This window comes from Liolophura sinensis, chromosome 6, assembly GCF_032854445.1.
Source record: "Liolophura sinensis isolate JHLJ2023 chromosome 6, CUHK_Ljap_v2, whole genome shotgun sequence".
Taxonomy (NCBI): domain Eukaryota; kingdom Metazoa; phylum Mollusca; class Polyplacophora; order Chitonida; family Chitonidae; genus Liolophura; species Liolophura sinensis.
In genome coordinates, this window is record NC_088300.1 from 16,698,006 (window position 1) to 16,717,594 (window position 19,589).

The 19,589-nt window shown below is 37.9% G+C and overlaps 2 protein-coding genes across 3 annotated transcripts; one reads left to right on the forward strand and one right to left on the reverse strand.

Annotated features, from left to right (window-relative positions):
• Positions 1-404: 404 nt before the first annotated feature.
• Positions 405-3,173, reverse strand: LOC135468519 (speedy protein A-like). Of its 2 annotated transcripts, none has more exons than XM_064746811.1 (6): positions 2,621-3,173; positions 2,335-2,396; positions 1,998-2,083; positions 1,675-1,846; positions 1,243-1,471; positions 405-1,035 (listed from the first exon to the last, which is right to left on the reverse strand). In XM_064746811.1, the coding sequence occupies exons 1-6, from the start codon at positions 2,916-2,918 to the stop codon at positions 980-982; spliced, it is 903 nt and encodes a 300-aa protein (XP_064602881.1). In that variant the 5' UTR covers positions 2,919-3,173; the 3' UTR covers positions 405-979. The 2 variants fall into 2 exon arrangements, with proteins under 2 accessions (XP_064602881.1, XP_064602880.1); XM_064746810.1 differs by having other exon boundaries at positions 1,189-1,471.
• Positions 3,174-3,649: 476 nt separating this feature from the next.
• LOC135466679 (E3 ubiquitin-protein ligase synoviolin A-like) lies at positions 3,650-18,845 on the forward strand. Its single transcript, XM_064744310.1, has 14 exons — positions 3,650-3,820; positions 7,891-7,983; positions 8,252-8,404; positions 9,196-9,244; positions 9,817-9,920; positions 10,494-10,620; positions 11,242-11,341; positions 11,709-11,774; positions 12,176-12,420; positions 12,738-12,839; positions 13,020-13,157; positions 15,349-15,526; positions 16,019-16,191; positions 16,928-18,845. Exons 1-14 carry the CDS (start codon positions 3,680-3,682, stop codon positions 17,128-17,130), a joined length of 1,872 nt encoding a protein of 623 aa, XP_064600380.1. The 5' UTR covers positions 3,650-3,679; the 3' UTR covers positions 17,131-18,845.
• Positions 18,846-19,589: the final 744 nt, after the last annotated feature.

Sequence of the window (19,589 nt, forward strand, 5' to 3'; positions counted from 1 at the left end):
CCTTATATTACTGACGTTGTGGTACACTCTAGTGGAGCGCATGTTTCTTGACACCCATAGGCTATTTATTTATTTGATTGCTGCTCAACATCATACTCACCTGCCTAGTATAAATCCCCGACCTTTGGCAAGTTACTGACAAACTTTTCCACATGTTAAGTATGCAAAGTGCACATCACATTGATGGATAACAAATGGTCCTCAACCAAAGTTAGACTCTGCAAAAGACCAACACAGCCTCATTCACTGCTTATACTGTCACCAAGTCCAGCAAGCAATGAAGCAAGCAACTCTACAAATTCCATGTCCATGGGCGGGTTTGAACTCACAGTTTATATTTACAGTAATAGGTATGCCATGAAAAACATGGTATACAGAACAAACATTCAAAGCAAAAATAAAAGTAGTTTCCTCCAATAAAAAGTTTAATAGTTTATTTTAAACTGTGACTGATCATTAGTTCAGTGTACGCTTTCATTTTCCACATTATTTAAGTACCAGATTTATAACAGTAACAATTCTTTATATCATTTAGTAAGACAATATAATTTAATGATCACAGGCTAAATCTTATTTACAATATTACATGTGTACGCAGTGACATTAAGTTAAATAAGTTAGTTAACAATACAACTATTTTAACCAGCAATGTTTACCATGAACAACAAGAAATGCCAACAAATAATAAACAAGCTTAACATATCACAGATAGAGCTTGGTCAGAGAGATGTAATGTGGGTCAGCCACTCATCTAAAGTCAGAGTTTAATGAACATCTTTTCTAACATTCACAGCACACATCAAATACATGTATATCTTCATTTGCTCCAGTTCACTTTGATCAGCACAAGTACACCACTAACAAAGTTGAAAACATTAAAAAATCATGATTATCATGGATATAGTGTGCAAAACCCACTCCAAGAATCACATCAGCAGTCACAGATCATTGTCACTGTCTATCGCCACATTGCTGAAAATCACTCTTCTGGAAGGGGCCATACATCTGCATCCTTTTGCAATGTATTCTTTAAACCTATGAATAAAAAATACACCATATTAATAATCAGTGATCAAATTAAGAGGTCACAAGAACTAAAGATTTTATCTTCATTTTATATGAACATTCATACTGAGATATATTAGCTTTGAAGTAACATGCACATTAACTGTTGTCTCAATTTATTACCTTCCATGTCAAAACTATGTTCTGCTGTATCTGTTAAAAAAGGCTCTTGCTCACAGCCAGAGTCCACATCATCTTCTGATGAGAGATACCAAGAACTGCTGCTTGGACTGAGGGAGTAGCATTTCCTTTGTCGTTCACACATGGAGCAGATGTAGGGTGAGGCCTCTGGACCTCGAGGATAACCATCATCCTCTGGGTCCTTGGCATACGCTCTCAAGGCACCTCCATGATGAATTGGCCGTGTTCTCTGCCAATACTCATTCATAGGGTCGATAATCATTATCTGAAAATTAAAAATATACATCCACTGAGCTGTTTGTTGTGAGAATATATACTGTGAAAAATTTGTGATGTCACTTTCAACAATATTTTGGTCATATCAAGACTCAACAATGATGTCTCCAGGCAGTATGTGGGTCCTAATGTGTTGAATACAAATAAAATAAATTTTAAAAAGTATATTTATTAGTCTCAATAAGGTCTTACTTCTTCACAACACCTTCTGCTGACCACTGCTCTGTACCCTATTCTCTTCCACAATTTGTCTCGTTTTCTTAGGAAGGATGGGTATCTATGTCTCCAGGAGCGACCAAGGGCCCAGGGAAAGACTTCATATTTTACCTCCTCTTCATCTTCCTCCATATCATTAGCAAGATACCTGACAATTAAAATATGTATATATACTTGAGAGGGGTGGACCCATAAAGAAAGAAAACAATAATTCCAAATACTAATACAATGCACTGGAAGTTTATGAGCGACTATGTTTGGAGAAATTATTAGCAAAAATAAAACAATTGTATACTTACAGAGCAACGAAAAAGTTAATTCTGTTGTATTCTCTTAAATTGTAACCAGCTCTTTTGAAATATGCAAATACCATGGCCAAGAGGAACTGAAAAACAATGGCAGATAGAGAGTTGTCAAACATATATTAAGCCTATAAAGCAATATATATTACAGTGTGGTACTCTGTATTGAATAATTTCAATGTTTCCAAGTGAACAGCATACAATGAAGTGACCTGGACTATTTCAGTTTATATAAACATTTTTTACCACTGACTTGTAAGCCACTGAACTCTGTGAAGAGGTCAGATTTGGATGTCAACAAACTGTAACATCTGAAGTCATTAATTAAATATACCTTATCTGTCATCTTCATGCATCTATCCATCTCGAGGAAGTCATGAATAACAGGGTCTTCATCTGAATAAAAGGGAAAGGGCTGTCCACTAAAAACACTTCCACATTACTTGTAAACAGTGAGACCATACATTTAAATGATCTCCACAGGTCAGCTACTAAATTTAACTTTCACGAAACTGTGCCGGATAAAAATAAAGGGTTGATTCAGTTCCTAAATGAGATAACATGTATCAATTTAACTGCAATTTCTTTTCTGTATGGCTGTTTCCGTAAGCAAAACTTACCAAGAAGTGCAAAGAAGTTTCTTATCTCTCTTGACCTGACCATGGCAGAATTCTTTCTGGGTATTTTGGCTTGACTTAAAGCTGGTCCCCCATCTGTCGTATCCAACCCGGGAACGAGAAGCCGTCTTGGAATCCACATTTTCGCTCTTCTTTTCATAATTTGATCTCGCCTGTCGGTTTTTTTGCGGAATGTTCTTCCAATAATCTCATTACAGTTACTTCTACCATGTGAAAACACGACTTCCTCTGATGTTGATGCAGTTTGCTCATCAGTCTTGATTTGTTCTGGTCTCCCCATAAAGACAATGTGTTTTGACGTCTACCCACACCACAGCCACTCAACTCCGAAAAAAAATCGAAACTTCCAAAAGCTGGCGTAGAAAATCCCAAGCTCCTCAACATCCGGGAAATCATTTAGTCTCCAGATGAGTTCTCGCACTCATGGAAATCATGAGTATGTAAGAGATAGATTGGGAGCAACCGAACCTGTTTCCAGTTTTCAATCCAATTGCCTCTCTCAATCAGCTGATTCTGGCAGATGAGCGTCGCAGTGTTGTCGTCTGCTAGAGTCTCCAAGGCGGTCACGCGCGTATCAGGGGCAGATAACTATCGTAAAACAAAAAAGGAAAAAAAAAAAATCTCATGGTCCTGTTTTACTAGTAGAGATGCATGGGGATGTCCTTGTGATTTTCACTGTGGCAAAAGTGTGCACGCTTGCACTAACGGTCCAGGACGTGGGCAAGTGGAAACTGAAAAGCTCACAATTAAAGACTTTTATTTGATTCGTGCTGATAGGGGACACATGCAGACATTTAATTGTCGTTAATGCTGCAATCTAATAATTTGTTTTCGTTGTGTATACAGCCGCTGGTTAAATAAATGAAACGAAATGATCAAAGTATACATCACTCCTGCCTCACGCCTAGCCTCCAATCAATAGCCTACACGGCGGCAACTCGCTGTATATTTTACATGCGTGACCTATATTTTCGCTGAGGCGTCTGGGAATTCCGCCATGTTGCAGTCGTAACCATCGGGCTGGGAGGTGACATTTACCAAATGTTGGCCAAGATGAGGTCGGTTTTGTTGACTTCCCTCAGCTTTGTGCTGACAGGGTTAGTTATCGGTAATGCCTATTATCAAAAGAAGCAATTCTACCCGTCGGTTGTGTATATCACGAAGTCGAACCCGAGTATGGCGGTAAGTGTTGAGGTGGCTCTCAACTTGACACATCACACGTTGTATTTGCAGACAGCATAAGAGGCATAAACACATGCAACCACGCAGTTTAGTTAGTGACACCAGCGACCAACTCTTCTTGGCCGGGTGTTCCAGACTGGCAAATATATCATAGGCTCATTCTCTTTGTGTGTTAAATATAATAAAATTGAACATTGCGTTCAAACACATAAAAATTATAGGCCTATACATATGATATCTCTTCTATGATGGATTTATAAAGTACCGGTACCGGCCTTGGAAAGGATTAGGCCTAGTTATCTGAGGGTAACTTCTCATAGAGTATACTTCTTATACATAGCTGGGTGAGACTCTTCAGCAACCCAAGGTTAAAGACATACAGGACTAGAGGCCTAAAAGCTAAATGTTGGCTGAAGTTATTAAATGGTAGCCCTAGATGACAGCGCTCTTAATGCCTCGCATATTCATGGCTGGGTCCCCTTTGGTCCGTTAGTATGAATTGCAAAATTTCGGAGAACAGTCGCGTAACATACTTCGCCCATCCAGCCACTCCTTAACAATGCTTAGGGTCCTAGTTAAAATCCTGAGATGTCGATCATCCCAAAGATAAACACTCATCCATATTTATAAAAGTCCCCCTCTCCGCTGACTTTACATTTATGAAATGGCCGCGATCAACACGGCGCAACATGCATGGGCAGACAGCTGGATTCAAAACTGCACCCTTACTAGCTTCATTTGTGGAGGTCATGCATGTCAAAAAACGTTACATTCTCTAATGTGGTTCCCTGACGTGCTATTTGTACCATCTAAAGTAAATGGGACACAAACCAGCCTACGCAAGATCGAATAACAACGAATGGACTTCATAACCAGCATAATTGAAGGGAGGGATTCTTCCGTATCCAGCTGCTTGGCCGTGCATGCGCGCAATGTTGATGGTGGCCATTTCGTAAATGAAAAGTGAGCAGAAAGGGGGACTTTAATAAATATGGATGGATATTTACGTTTTGGGATGATCAACATCTCAGGATTTTAATGTTCAGGTGTCCTGGGACCCTAAGCATTGTAAAGGATTGGCTGGATGGGCGAGATACGATAGTAATCGACTGTTTTCTGAATTTTTACAATTCATCCTACCAGCCATGACTACCCCAGGCCTTACAAGCATTGTCATCCAGGGCTAATTAAATGGTAGTTATGGTAGTTGCCGAATGTAACTCTCTGTTCTGTTGGCAGAGTTATGGGGGAATAATTGCTTCTAATGTGTTGAATCAACGCTAAGCCACATTTACCGTATCTTCACATGTGATTTAAATCTTCCCTTGCATAAATCGATGTCAACCGAGTGGTGCCCATAATCATCTGACCTGTTCTCTCTGAACCAAGAACGATCCATGACAACCGCTCAAATTCACAAAATAAGTACGTTTTCAGACACTACTCCCACTGTGGCCGCCATCTTATTCGGATAGTTTTACATACAAGTCATGTACAGTAACACTAGGCAAGTGTATTCGTCCATTTGGCTGGTCACTCCCCTGTCGGCAGATGGTGCTTATCACTTCAGCCTGGTTTGTTCATGCAAGTGATCAAAATGGTGACTGACGTCTTATGGCCACAGTAGATGTTGCATCTCAAAATGTATTTATTTTGTAAATTTGTGCTGTTGTCATGGATTGTTTTTGGTGGAGCGAGACTCAGAACAGGTTATTTGATTATGGGGATCACTCGGTTGACATCATTTTACACTAGGGAAGATTTATTGCGCGTGTAGATGTGGTAAATGTGGCTTACCGTTGATCCGGCACGTTGAAAGCAGTTATTCCCCCGTGACTCTCCCGACACTTCGTGTTAGTCGATACAATGAGTTACATCCTGCAACTAATTAAATAGTAATAGTTCACTAAGTCAAATATTCCACTGCTATTCGTTGGCCATGGGCCAGCAGTGAAACATTTGATGACTTAACCCCTAAAACACGAGGCACTTTCCAAACAGTTTCAGTGAACATATCTAAGCCAAACATGTGGCTAAAAGAACATTGCATAGCTTCAGTTTAACACATATTGTATTCATTTGCCTGATAAATCAAATCATTTGATCATTGGCTGTCAAGACCAGCATTTTCTGGTCAATTTAAAACTGAAACCATCTAAAAGCCATAACCCAGAATAGACAAACCTACACATTATAAAACCAAAAGGGACTTGGTTCAGAACTCTTAGCATGTCTTTTAATGCTGCCATAAAGAGTCACACAGACATGCTGGTACAGAAGATCTAGCATAACATACTGATATGCACATAAATGATACAGCAGTGTCAGCTGAATTTGAAATTATAGTTACTCTATGCCATGTTTTAACAACTGTACAATCAGGTGGGTCATTTCTTTTAACCCACAGTGCAATCTGTTTGACGATTCCATCGAATAGTAGCTTGAAGCTGTGAAGTGTACATGCAATTCAGTCCACCCTAGTTGACTAAGTGTGTTATTTTCACATTTCTTTCTGAAGTCTTTCAGCTGCCTGCTTGATGGATAGTTATCATCTGTGAATTCGAACAAAGTTGTTCTGTGATTGCATCTCTGCCCAGCATTAGTGACTTTGCACTCACAGAGTTACTTTCGCTCGAGTGATCGGGTAAACATCTAAGAACTACTCATAGCAAGATTGTGTTGCATTTCTAGTAAAAACGTTCAGTCAGAAATTCATGAAACTGAAGCCTGGTGTATATCAACCTTTTGACTGATAGCAACTGGGTATTGATCACTGGAAGCATGGCAGGCATACAACTAGTTTTAGTCGAGTTAGACAGTGTCAGCCCACTATCCGTAGTCGACACCAATCTGGTTATCTCAGACTTTTAAGCATAGGTGCACTTTGTCGAGTCAGACCCAGTAGCTTAGGATCGTAATCCAACCTATGCCCAGCTCTGGGTATACATGTATTCTGGGGATGGACTCAAAGTTGTGCCCCAAAACTTCTGGGCCGATTCAGTCACATGAAGTGACAACCTTATTTGATTTTAATGAAATTATTTTAATAAGATACTTCGCTAATACTTAAGAATCTACTTACATAAAAACAGAGCAGGTGTTTTCTCCAACACAACCTGCGGGTAGTCGTGGGTTTCTCTGGGGTCTACCCAGCTTCCTCCCACCATATTGCAGGCTGCCGTTGTATAAGTGAAGTATTCTTGAGTATGGCTTAAAACACCAATCAAATAAATAAATTCTCCATCGCCTTTTCCAAAATTGGCGTTTTTTTTTTATTTTTGATTATTATTCAAATTAGGTTTAAAATAGCCAGACTAAAATGTTGTTTACCATAATTCCTCAACCTTTTTGCATATGAATGAGCAAATTTCAGTGAAGTTTATGCACACTTTTATGTTGATTCGGGAAACAAAACTACATTTATTGGATTGACCAATTTCACGGCTTCACAAAAATTGTCTACACAAACTAAATGCCTTCAGAGTATGCTTGATACAAACATCTTGCTAACATTTGAAAAGTTTGAAGAATGACAGTGGTCCACTTTGATGCCAGGAGTATGAACCTGCAAATATTTATTCGCTGTTTGGTAAAACAATTAAAGCAGTTCCGAAGTGTTTGAAGGTGTCTTATCGGCTGAACATTGGGGCTTTGTGCAAAACTGCATGAAACTACTTACTAGTCAGTGTAATTTAAGTAGGTTACATGGAATCAGTCTATTAATAAGGTATTCTTTCTGTCAGTGACTATCTGAAGTAGTTCAAAGGTACAATGTAAGACCACTGGTATCTGATAATATTCTACTGGTAGTCTTTTTTTACAGTGGTCTCTGTTTGTATGTTTTTTCTTATGTATGGGAACGGCACTCTACATATAATAGCTTTTACATATTTAGAAAATATATTAAAAAAAAAGTTGGTTGAAAGATTTTAGGGTAAGTTTTAGTATAGTACAGCAAGATATTAGTCACAATTAATATGGCTAAATCTCATATTGTGCGAAAAGGGAGAAGAAAAAAGAAAATATCTTCAATAATAATCCTAGTAATTTTTCTTCAACTTGATTTTCAGGTTCTCTATGTTCAGGCTTTTGTTTTCGTTATACTGATGGGAAAGTTTATGAGAAAACTGTTCTTTGGTCAGCTGAGGGCTGCAGAAATGGAGGTAAGCTCAAAACATCATTAAAGCATTAAGGAATGATATGACCTTTGTTGCTGTTGGGTTGCCTTACTAATCAAGTGTGATTCTGATATACAGCATCAGTCAAAAATTGCTGTTTGTGTTATGAATGGAAGTACTACAGAATATCATGATCCATAATTTCTCATTTGTGGTATTCAAACAGTCATTTAAAGCAGGTTGTTTTCATATATCACTATGTAAACATGTATTGCTGTGATGAGTTTTTGTTTTTTGTGTTTTACCTTTACAGCATTTGATTGAACGATCATGGTATGCGGTAACAGAGACTTGTCTGGCCTTCACAGTGTTCAGAGATGACTTTAGCCCACGTTTTGTGGCCCTCTTCACACTTTTACTGTTTTTAAAGTGCTTCCATTGGCTGGCAGAGGATCGGGTGGATTATGTAAGTCTTACATTTGTGTACAATTACCAGTTAATTAAGGATCTTGGATATTATGGAAAACCATTTAAGGGGTGTGGTCCAGTAGTTAGAGGTGCTTGCCTTTCAATCAGCGTAATGACCCAGGAGCCTCTCACCAATGCGGTTGCTGTGAGTTCAAGTCCAGCTCATGCTGGCTTCCTCTCTAGTGGTAAGTGGAAAGGTCTGCAGCAACCTGCGGATGATTGTGGTTTTTCCCCCGGGCTCTGCCCGGTTTCCTCCCACCATAATGCAGGTCGCCGTTATATAAGTGAAATATTCTTGAGTACGGCTTAAAACATCAATCAAATAAATAAATAAACAAGTTGAGGGTTCAAACCTGGCCTTGGATCAGGAATTCGCGTGCTCTCACTTCTTGTGGTGACAGTCAGCAGCTGACAAAGCATGCTTGTGGGCAATTACATGTACCTTGTAAGATCACTTGTCTTTCACCAATGTTGTGTGCATATCTGTATGTCACATGTCGGAAAGTGTGTCACTAACTGGTCAGAAGTTTGTGGTTTATGCAGAAAACTTTGGTTTTGTACACATGTAAAACAGGTGGCCATTGTATAAGTGAACATTTGTTGAGTATAGTGTTGTGCAATATTCAGATGAATAAATCAGGTAATCCAAAGATAATCCACCTTCTTGAGTATGGCATTAAACCACATTCAGGTAAATAAATATCAGATAATCAGCATTTTTTTTTTGTACATACAACATTATGCTTAAGTTAAGTACTAATATCTAATCTTGTTTTCTTTGTTCCATAGATGGAGAGGAGCCCAGTCATTTCATTTATCTTTCATACAAGAGTCATATGTAAGTACATTTCATTAGGCTTTAGGTCATTCTCTCACAAAGCCAAGATATGCATTGCATACGTCTGTCTGTTTGCATGCTTTGAATTTGTGGCACTTTCACAGGCATTGCTTATGCTTCTTTTTGAAAAGTATGTTGGAATTTAATTTAAGAAAAATTGTTAATTACCTCTGCAAAGGACTTGGTAGAGGTTATTTTTATGCTGGGGATTTGTTTTTATGTCTTTCTGTCTGTAACTTGACAGAATCAGGCATCCTGGGATTTGGATGAAAGTTTGTGCACATGTTGAACTAAGAACCAATGCATTAAGCTGTGGCAATGGTCCAGAATTTTTCCGTGGTTTTTTATTGTTGACAGATAGGACAGAAATGCAGATTATTATTCGCATGTGTGTAGTGTTTGAATTTTGACATTCAGCTGATTTGCACTCTAGGAGTGAGTTCCATTTTTTTCTGTTGACAGAGAGAAGTTAACAACAAAGTTATTTGTGTGTTTTTACCAATAATTGGCTTATTTTGACCATTTGTCAGATAGATCTGTCTGATATATCTATAATTTTTTATTCATTTCAGGTTTATTGTCAGCCTTGGGCCTTCTAGATTTATATTTTGTTAACCATGCGTACTACAGCACATTGTTGAAGGGGGCATCTGTGCAATTAGTGTTTGGCTTTGAGGTAAGATTGCATTTCTTGTACTAGTGGTTGGCGTAAAATTGAAACTTGTTTTAATCCTTATCAAATTCAATAAAATGGACGCATAAAGCCAAATGTTACACCAATGCTGATAAATTCTGCTGTTTGTTTATATTGCAGCTTGTATCAGTAAACTAACAAGATGCCAGATTTAGTTTAGCCTTTAATACTGAAATATTGGCATCTTTTTAGCAGTATGATAGTATTGCTTTATTAAAAGGGTTAAATAAATCTGGGGTGATTGTCATGCAGCATGTAGCATTAAGCTGACCAAGATATGGTAAAATTATTGCTAAAATGGTGCTAAACCCTAAGTATTCATCCATTTTTTCTGTTAAGTAGTCCTTGGCTTCTTAACCCTCATGTCACTATCCACACACTGTCATAGTAACCAATGGCTTAATTTAATAGCTGCTTGCAGTGTGCTTCACAAAACCAGGACCTGTTCATTGCACAAAATTAGCTGAAGCCCATGACACAATTTTTGAAGTAATATCAGTCCAGTTGTTTGTAGAAAAAGTGGTAAATAAACAACTTGTTTCTTCTCTGTTGCAGTATGCCATTTTGTTGACAGTTGTATTTATGACATTTATGAAGTACATACTTCATACAATAGACTTACAAAGTGAAAATCCATGGGAAAATAAAGCTGTCTATCTTCTGTATACAGAGCTCAGTATGGGTAAGGTTGTTCATTCAGTTTTTTTGTCCCATAATTATAATATTCATCCCTGATACATAATAGTACTAATATTAAAAGGTGCTTAACTGTGATTTAGAAAGTAACATATGAAATAGAATTGTATCTCAGATGTTTTTACTATTTGATTTTTTGATGTTTACATGCATTATGACGATGCATTTTGTGCTTTTGTAGTATAAAGCCTGTTAACAGGGAAATGAATGGTTGTCCTTATTTTGCGGGTTTCCTCTTGTCATTTTCCCGTTCCCCTGGCTCACAGACTCTTCGGTTTCCTCTGGTCACTCTCCAGTTTCCTCCACACTTTAACCAGACAGCAGTCTTACAAGTGAATGTTCATGATGTTGGAAGAAAACAGCTAGTATAGGACCACCAATCCAATAAAATAAAAACTGGTACCGGATTATCAGTCCAATGAAATCAAACTGGTAGAGGAATATCTATCAAATGAAATCAAAATTGGTATAGTAATACCAATACGATGAAGTCCAAAAGACAAGCAGCATTTGATATACATACGTTATGAATGGTGGGATACCTATTGAAATGTATTGGAAGTGGAAACTTATGGTGTTTACATGGTATTGTTTGTGTCTGTTGTAGGTTTGATCAAGGTGGTGTTGTATATAGTATTTATGACCATTATGATCAAAGTTCACACCTTCCCTCTGTTTGCCATCAGGCCCATGTATCTGGCCATGAGGTAAGTTCTCAGGATTCAGATTATATCGTTTGTATCGTAAGGAATTTGTCATTGTGAGTTCAAGTCCAGCTCATGCTGGCTTCCTCTATGGCTGGGTGTTTCTTCCTGGCTCTGCTGGGTTTCCTCACACCATAATTCTGGCCTTTGTCATGTAAGTGAAATATTTTTGAGTAAGGCATAAAACACCAGTCAAATAAATCAGTCATGACGAATTTCAGTTAAAGGTTACTAAATTCATTCTGATGGGTTCATTTTGTGATAGTTTAAAGTTTATAGTCTGATATAATCTTTTGCATAAAATTGCTGGTATAATTGTGGAAGCACATGTTTTAGCTACGTGGTAAATGAGTTGTGTTCTCTATTTCAGGTCTTTCAAGAAGGCATTGCATGATGTTATTATGTCTCGCCGTGCTATCCGAAATATGAATCAGCTGTAAGTTGACATTTTGAGGAAACCATTTCTAGAAATAAATTGTTTCAAGTTCAAGAAATCCACTTATGTAAACTTTCCCTGAGAGGATTTAACTAAATTTGAACTAAATTTTTTAGCAGAATTTGTCATGCTGATATGCATCTTAAGCATATTAATCTGCATGCTTCAAACTGACGTCGCAATCCACGGTGTGGCTAAAATACTGTTATCTTTTCACTGATTCAAAGTCGATATACTTAACTATTACCAAATTTGTAATTTTTCTTTGATGTTGTAGAAAGATTATGATTCACATTCTGTTACCATTACAAAATGTAAGAATGCCACTGTATTCTGTTAACCCGTTTTCTGACACTTGCCTTGTTTTCTGACACTTTCCTTGTTTCTCACCCCACCATCAGCTACCCTGACGCCACAGCAGAAGAGTTGAATTCTGGGGACAATGTATGTATTATCTGTAGGGAGGAGATGGTGACAGCCTGTAAAAAACTGCCGTGTAATCACATTTTCCACACCAGCTGTCTGCGCTCCTGGTTCCAGCGTCAGCAGACTTGTCCAACATGTCGCCTGGACGTTTTGCGTATGCCTCGCCCCCAGCCTGCTCCTGCCCCTGCTCCTCCACAGCAACCTCAAGTGCCTCCAAACTGTAAGCCACCAGCAAGGGTTTTAATATTTTCGTCTTAGTTATAAACTATGTATTTTTCATGCCTTGACTGGTTCATATATGATTAGTTAGAATTGGACAAGCCCTAAAATACCATGATGTTCTTTTAATCACATCCTTAGAGACATTCTACACAGGCATATGTACATATCTATATGTTCTATACATCTATACTAATACAGGTATGAAAAAGCTTGATACAGTTACTAGTGTACATAGGTATTTAGGTATTTAACTTTCAGTAGTTTTATCTCATATTGACCTTAATCTATTAACACAATTGAATGTTTTCATTTCAGTTAATAACATGTTCTTTGATATGAACATGTGGATGCAGGGTGGGATGCCTCCTCCACCAGCGCCCCCTGGTGGTCAGCCAGCCCAAGGCCAACCCCCAGCAGGTATTGCATCTCTGTCGTTTTCTATACGGAAATATTTAACATCTCTATGATTTTGTTCCTAATACTTGCTTCATTCAAACAAACATGATATAGTCTCTTTGGATTCAGACATTTAGGACAAAATATTATGAAATTCAGGTGACCTTAATAAATTAAATGTACGGTGTATGTTATTTGCAGCCAGCACAGCTAGTACATCCACTCCGTCACCAGGGACAACATCGCCCGTCCCCCCGGCCTTCAGCTCAGCCCCCTTCTCTCCCACAGCTATGCCACCTTTCTTCTCACCATTTAATACGCCTTTTATGCCATCTACAGGTGAGTTCATGAATGTAAATGCAAGTTGTAGTTATAATTTGTTACATTTTGATTAACAAAATATCCAAGCCAGTTTTACTCTGTTTAACAATCTGAAGGCTCTACTGGAGGTTTTTGGCAAAAAATCCACATTTATTAATGAAATCAATTCAAATTATTGCCTTTCAGAAAATATCAGACTTGCAGACTTAAGGTGGTAACATGATTCTTAATTTTAAAAAGTTATAAAATGGATCACATTATAAATTTTATGAACTTTATTATTATTTGAACCATAATAAGTGCTATGTGATGGTAATTCATGAAAGCTGAATATTTTGAGCCACCCTAAAATAATAGCAGATTTGCACTGGATGTTCACTGATGGATTTTTTGCCAAAATTCTTTTGGTACAGTCTCCTTAAATATGATCACACAAAAATCTGGTTTCCTCAAGTATAGCGCTTAAATCTCAGATAATATAGTTTTACATTAGTGTTTTGGTGTACTCTCGGAAGTTTTGCTCACTGAATCATCTGAGGCATTCTTCATGTAACAGCTGATCAACCAGTGACAGGAGAGGTCACAGTGGAGATGAAGCACATGCTGGTTTGGCCGAGGCTTACATGTAGGCCTCAGCAATTTACATGTAACTTGGTGTTTTACAGGTGGCAGAAATCTTTTTTCAGTGTCAGAGAAGGGTATAAATATAAATATTGAAGGTCATTTCATGTGTGGGAAATGTTGATTACTCCAGCAATTTTTCCTGTTGAAGACACATCAGTGGTGTAACTCAACGCTTGCCCGCTTGCCAGGTGCAAGTGAAATTGGTGTCTGGCAAGTAAATCGTGTTTCTCGGTTGTCCGCCAGTGACTTGCATGAGCAAAGAAGTCATCTGTGATTTGAGTTGCACATGTTGACTATTCTTCACTTGCTTGAATCTTCCAACTGCACTGGTAAAATATTTGTGTAAAATCGCAAACTTCAATTTGGCCATACACAGCTTTCAGACGGGTGGTTGAAATCAGGACGAGGCTTTTGCCTAGTGCCCAGCACGTACTCTCCCACACACAGATTTTTTCGTGCTATGAAATCAGCAGCGTGTTTAAGCCTAGCATTCTGCGCACATTGCGGGGAAGGCTGAGTGGAGGCTGGTTTTCCTGGTGTTTACCTCGTATTCATGGCAACAGAGAGGATTCAATTTAGTGGGTTTTTTTTCACTAACTACTGGTTGCAAACAAATCCCAATAGTCCCATATCCTTGGGCTTGTGAACTTGAGCTAGAGCACGACAGCAATAAAAAAACAAAACAGTTACATAATTTGCTCAATCTCATATATTTATGGTTCATCTTCTTTTCGGAAAACATTTCTTCAGTACCACGCACAAAGCTCACAACATTCTGATTACATTAAGGAAACAAAATGAACAAACAGGGTACCCACAAGCAAACAAAATACTCGAAGTACTTGGTGAAAAAGAGTCGTCTCTCCTGTTCACTCTTTGAGAATTTCCTTTACCATTTTAAAAAAAGGGAAGCCTTGAACAGATTATGAAATTTGATTTCCAGACTTCTTTCAATAATCATGTTAAGTACATGTGTTAGAAAATGTATGTTCGTTGGAAAGATGAAAGATGTGCGTCCATATAACAGTATTTGAGCAGACTACAGTGTATGGTTAATAATGTAATACATGAAAAAGTTACATGAATCAATGACACAACACAAATCTGAAGTCACTTTATTTTCTTTGTGATCACTTAACTGCAGTAACATGTAAAATAAAAATGCACGAATGTGGATTGAAACAGGTGTTGTTTTTATTTCAGTACAATTTTAATATTAATATTAGCAATTAATTGTGCAGCAAATGGTTGTGTCGTGGCATGGCAAGTGAAAATGAGTACGGGCAAGCAGTTTTCAAGTTAAAAGTCAAGTTACACCACTGACATATTTACATGATTGAAAAACTTTGAGAAAAGCATAAAAATTTCAGTCTCCGATAAAATAGAAAGGTAGATTTCAGTTTAATGTTTATTTTTTGGGGATTTTTTTTAGTGTCGGCTTGCCTGTAAAACACAAAGTAAAGTTGGTGTTCCCTTAGGATGTTTGTTAGGTACTTGACATGGATTAGTTTGGCCTCTCTGGTTTTCATTACAAACTGCCATCACATCACATCACATCAGAATAAATACTCACTGTATGCTGCAGGTTTCCCACGTCCACCACCTGACTTATCTCAGCTCAGCACAGAAGATCTGCGGGCAATGGAGGGTAACGAGCGAGCCAACGTACAAGCACGGTTACAGTGGTTACAGGACATCCAGGCCTTACTGGATGGAGCCATGTTACTTATCAACCAGTATAACACAGTAGCTTCTAGCCTCAGGTGAGTCTTACACTGTACTGCGTTCCTTACCAGAGGCCTAGTTTACAAAGTGCACATAGCGTTAAGTATATATAACTGTGATGAGGATTTACTGCATACAGTAATTGTCATAATTGTGTGGTGAATTGTAAACTTGTCCCCCCACCCCTCGCCCAGAAAGTGGATTTTTAGAGGAAATGTCATAAATATCTTACTTTTGGTGGCGAAACTTGCAAATCCATCATAAAGTGACACACTACAATCTGTTACTTCTACTAGCAAAATCACTTGATCTCACAAATTTCAAGGAAAGTCAAATACTGTGTTTACCTTTCAAATTTACATATATGTGTATATCAGTGGTCAATGTCATTGCAGGATTTTGTTCTAGTTTTATCCTTTACATGTGATACAGGACTGGCTTCAACTTTTTGACAAATTATATGAGGAGAGTTTCTGAGAGAGTTTCTATGTTGTGAATGAAAGGAGATCTGTTTTTGTTTTTTGTTTCAGTGTCCCGAGGATAGGTTTAAATCAAGCAGCACCTTTACCAAGGAGTTGTACTGTGACAGCAGGAGGGAGGAGCTCTACCACCATAACCTCCTCCCTGGGGAAGACGGGAGCTAGACCCAAGTCCTCCACAGGATTCTTCCCCTCCACCCCTGTAACGCAGTCAAAACCATCCAGTAAGGCGCTCCAGCTTCGTCACATGTTGCTATTCTATGTAGAGTAAAAATATTTTAATGGGACAAAGTAGGTTGTGACATTGAAATATGTGAGTGAAATGTCTTTTGCTGTGACACTGTCTTCAAGATCTTAGCCAATCCAAACCATATGTCAATGATAAACCAAATCAGATCATGAAAGGGAAATGTTCTTCAGTATGCATAAAACATCAGTCTATCATAAAGTATTAGTAAGTGCTTAAAAGATGGAGTCTTTAATAATAGTATTAAACTGGAGATTCTATAAATAAACCGTACAAGACAACAAGTATTTGCATGTTTGGCTTATAAAACTTCTGTATTTTCATTTTCTGTGTGGGATACTTTATTTTCCTCTTATAAATAGCCGTTTCCTAGTTCTAATGTTCTTGCCATGATATGGTATTGCCCATATGGCATTAAACCAAAACATTCATTGCACTATTTAGTGTTAATAGTGTTAAAATCTGTGATAACCCAGACCCAGTGTGTTATGTTCTTATTCATGCTTATTATTTACAGTGGACTTGTTTACCAAGGCTGTCATTGGTAGGATGACTGTAGTGAACAAATGATACCGTGAACTTGTTTACCAAGGCTGTCATTGGTAGGATGACTGTAGTGAACAAATGATACCATGAACTTGTTTACCAAGGCTGTCATTGGTAGGATGACTGTAGTGAACAAATGATACAGTGAATTCCTTTGTTGATTGTAGATAAGGAAGATTCAGAGGTAAAGGGAGCCTCAGGATACACGCCCCCAAAGGAGGAAATGATCCCTGCATGGGTCGACCCACATGAGGAGAATCACGTTGATGACCTGCATGAGGTCAGGCGACGCAGACTGCAGAAATTCTCTCAGAGTGAAACCAAATCCGAGGTGCCTAAAACTACCAGTGACAATCTAGATCTTGACTGAAGGCTCAAAGTAGTTCGAACTGAGTGGCCATGTGAAACACCCCTTGGCACAGGTCTCATTACCAACTTCTAAAGCCTTTTACGCAAGGTGCTAAACACACATCCTTCAATGTAAATACTAGGTTTATTTTTCTCTGCTATGAGGCCTCGTCATGAGCTAGATATTTACATTCGACAAGACCACACAGAGTGTAGTTGTTTAATGTGACCTCATGCTCATTGTGAGGACAGCAGATCTGCCTGCAAAATTATCTCCCCTTATGTGCTTGCAGAAGACAAGTATTTGTAAAATTTGCTTTAATATCATTGGTTAATTTATGAGTGTGTTTGTGAAGCATCTTTTACTAACTGAAGAACTCTGGAGACAGGTGGTAACCCATTGAAGCATTATACATGTGTAAAGGTGTCACAACTGCCTTGGCTCTGGTATGTGATTTAGAACAACTTAACAAGAATGTCAATGTACATGCAGTATTGAAACATAGGTATGTTAATTGAAGGAATGATTTTTGGACTAAGCTACTAGGCAGAGTTAATTTTAAAGAAATATTGAAAGTGTAGTGTTACTATATGTAACCAGTGATTGTAGATGTGACACAAGTTGTGTTATTACAGATATGGAAATGAACTTTTACAAGTTAACTGGGTGACATTTATATTTGCTCTTTTTTTTTTTTCTGCGCATAGGATTACAGTCCATCAAAGCATTTAATAATACGAGTACATTAACACATTTTCACATCATCTTCCTGAATTCTACCCTTGAAGCACTTATTACATGCTGTCTTTGTTATAAACCTTGTCAATATAACTGATCTGTGAGGATAACAGTGGCAGTTAATATAAGATTTGAAAATAATACATACTGCACAGGTATGATGTTTCTGATTGTGCTTTTGGTTTATCTTTATCACAAAAGTGAAAAAATTTAAATGTAGGTATATTAGATGTGAAATTAAATTTTGTCCTGCATACCGCAAGTAAAATAATTCTGCTTTTCTTCATCTTAAAGTGATCTCATTTATTTGTATGCTGTTCATATATTAGTCTTATATCCATGCTCTCAGTACCATCTTTTGCTATCAATATGTTAATCTTATGGAAGAGTAAAAGATGCTATTGCATTACTGTTTTGCTACTGAGTTATACTGGTATTGTCTTAGAGGAGAGATTATCTCCATGTGTAATGTTCATAAACTTGGAGACAGATTGAAATTACCATTCATTGTTTTGATCTGTGAAAGCGATAATTGTTATTGGAGGATCATAAACTAAATCCTCATCCAAACTGGGTGTAGACAAATGCTTTTTGTCTCGTATCATACAGCTGTATTTCCCCCCAAGATTTCCTCCAGATTCAGTAAAAATGTCTCCATTCTGTGCTGATCATTATCTTTAACTTTATTACTCAAACTGTTTGTCTCAAGGTGTAAGATCTAAAGCTCTATTTTCAATTGGATAGTATGACGGTTGTTATTTGAGTTTCTTTAGATGGATTGGGCAGGTAGAGAAGGCATTTTTTTGCCATGTAAATGTGTACATAGTTTTAATTTGTCTAGTCTGTATGTCTGTGAGAGGAGGCATCCATGAGTTCTGATGGGCAGAACAGATTGTTTGCCTCTTCTGTTTAATATTGTACAAAAATGGTACAGGAATGATTTACTCCACGTTGTATAAATAGACTGTAAATGTGATTAAATACTCTAATGTAAAATACAGTGACATTTCGAATTATTTTTTCCTGTTAGAGATTGCTAAGAATGTATTCTTGGATATATCATATACGGTACTCACAGTGAACAGCGTTTACACTTGGCACACTGCAGTTAGGAACAAGCACAGATAAGCTCGACGTCTTACACTGAATGATCACCATGCCTTTTGTGTTCCCCATGTTTCTGTGAGGCAGTCAGCATCGTGCATACATGTATGACAGCTGCAAAATGATCCTGCTAGGAGGAGACATTTGCCATTTGATAGTATGGACATAAGTCAATTTTTTGTCCGATTTTTACATATGAAAGAGCTTTATGAGTATGGAATTTCTGAGTTGGTTTCCTACCGATGCAGAGCTCCTCCAGCATCTGGTTTGAATATACATTATGGTGGCTTGTCCTAATTTCAGTATTTTATTTCACTGATGTTTGACACTTCAGAATTTTTCACTTTGTTGATAGTGGTCAGTTCAAGGAGGGAGAAAAAAATGGTCAGTTACTGGGACAGTGTGGCCTTCCACAAACTGGTCCTACATGGGAAACGACACCCCATTCCCTAAATTCACATTTGGAGCATCAGTGGTTTTAAATGGCTTTGTAATACTGCAGTGTTATGTTTGCAACTGCTGGTTGACTGGTATCAGGTACCCATCTACTTCAGATGCATCAACCAGGCACTACCTATTTTTTTCCCATGTGCATGTAGGTGAAGAATTCAGCATGTGTAATGATCTCTATTCTCTCC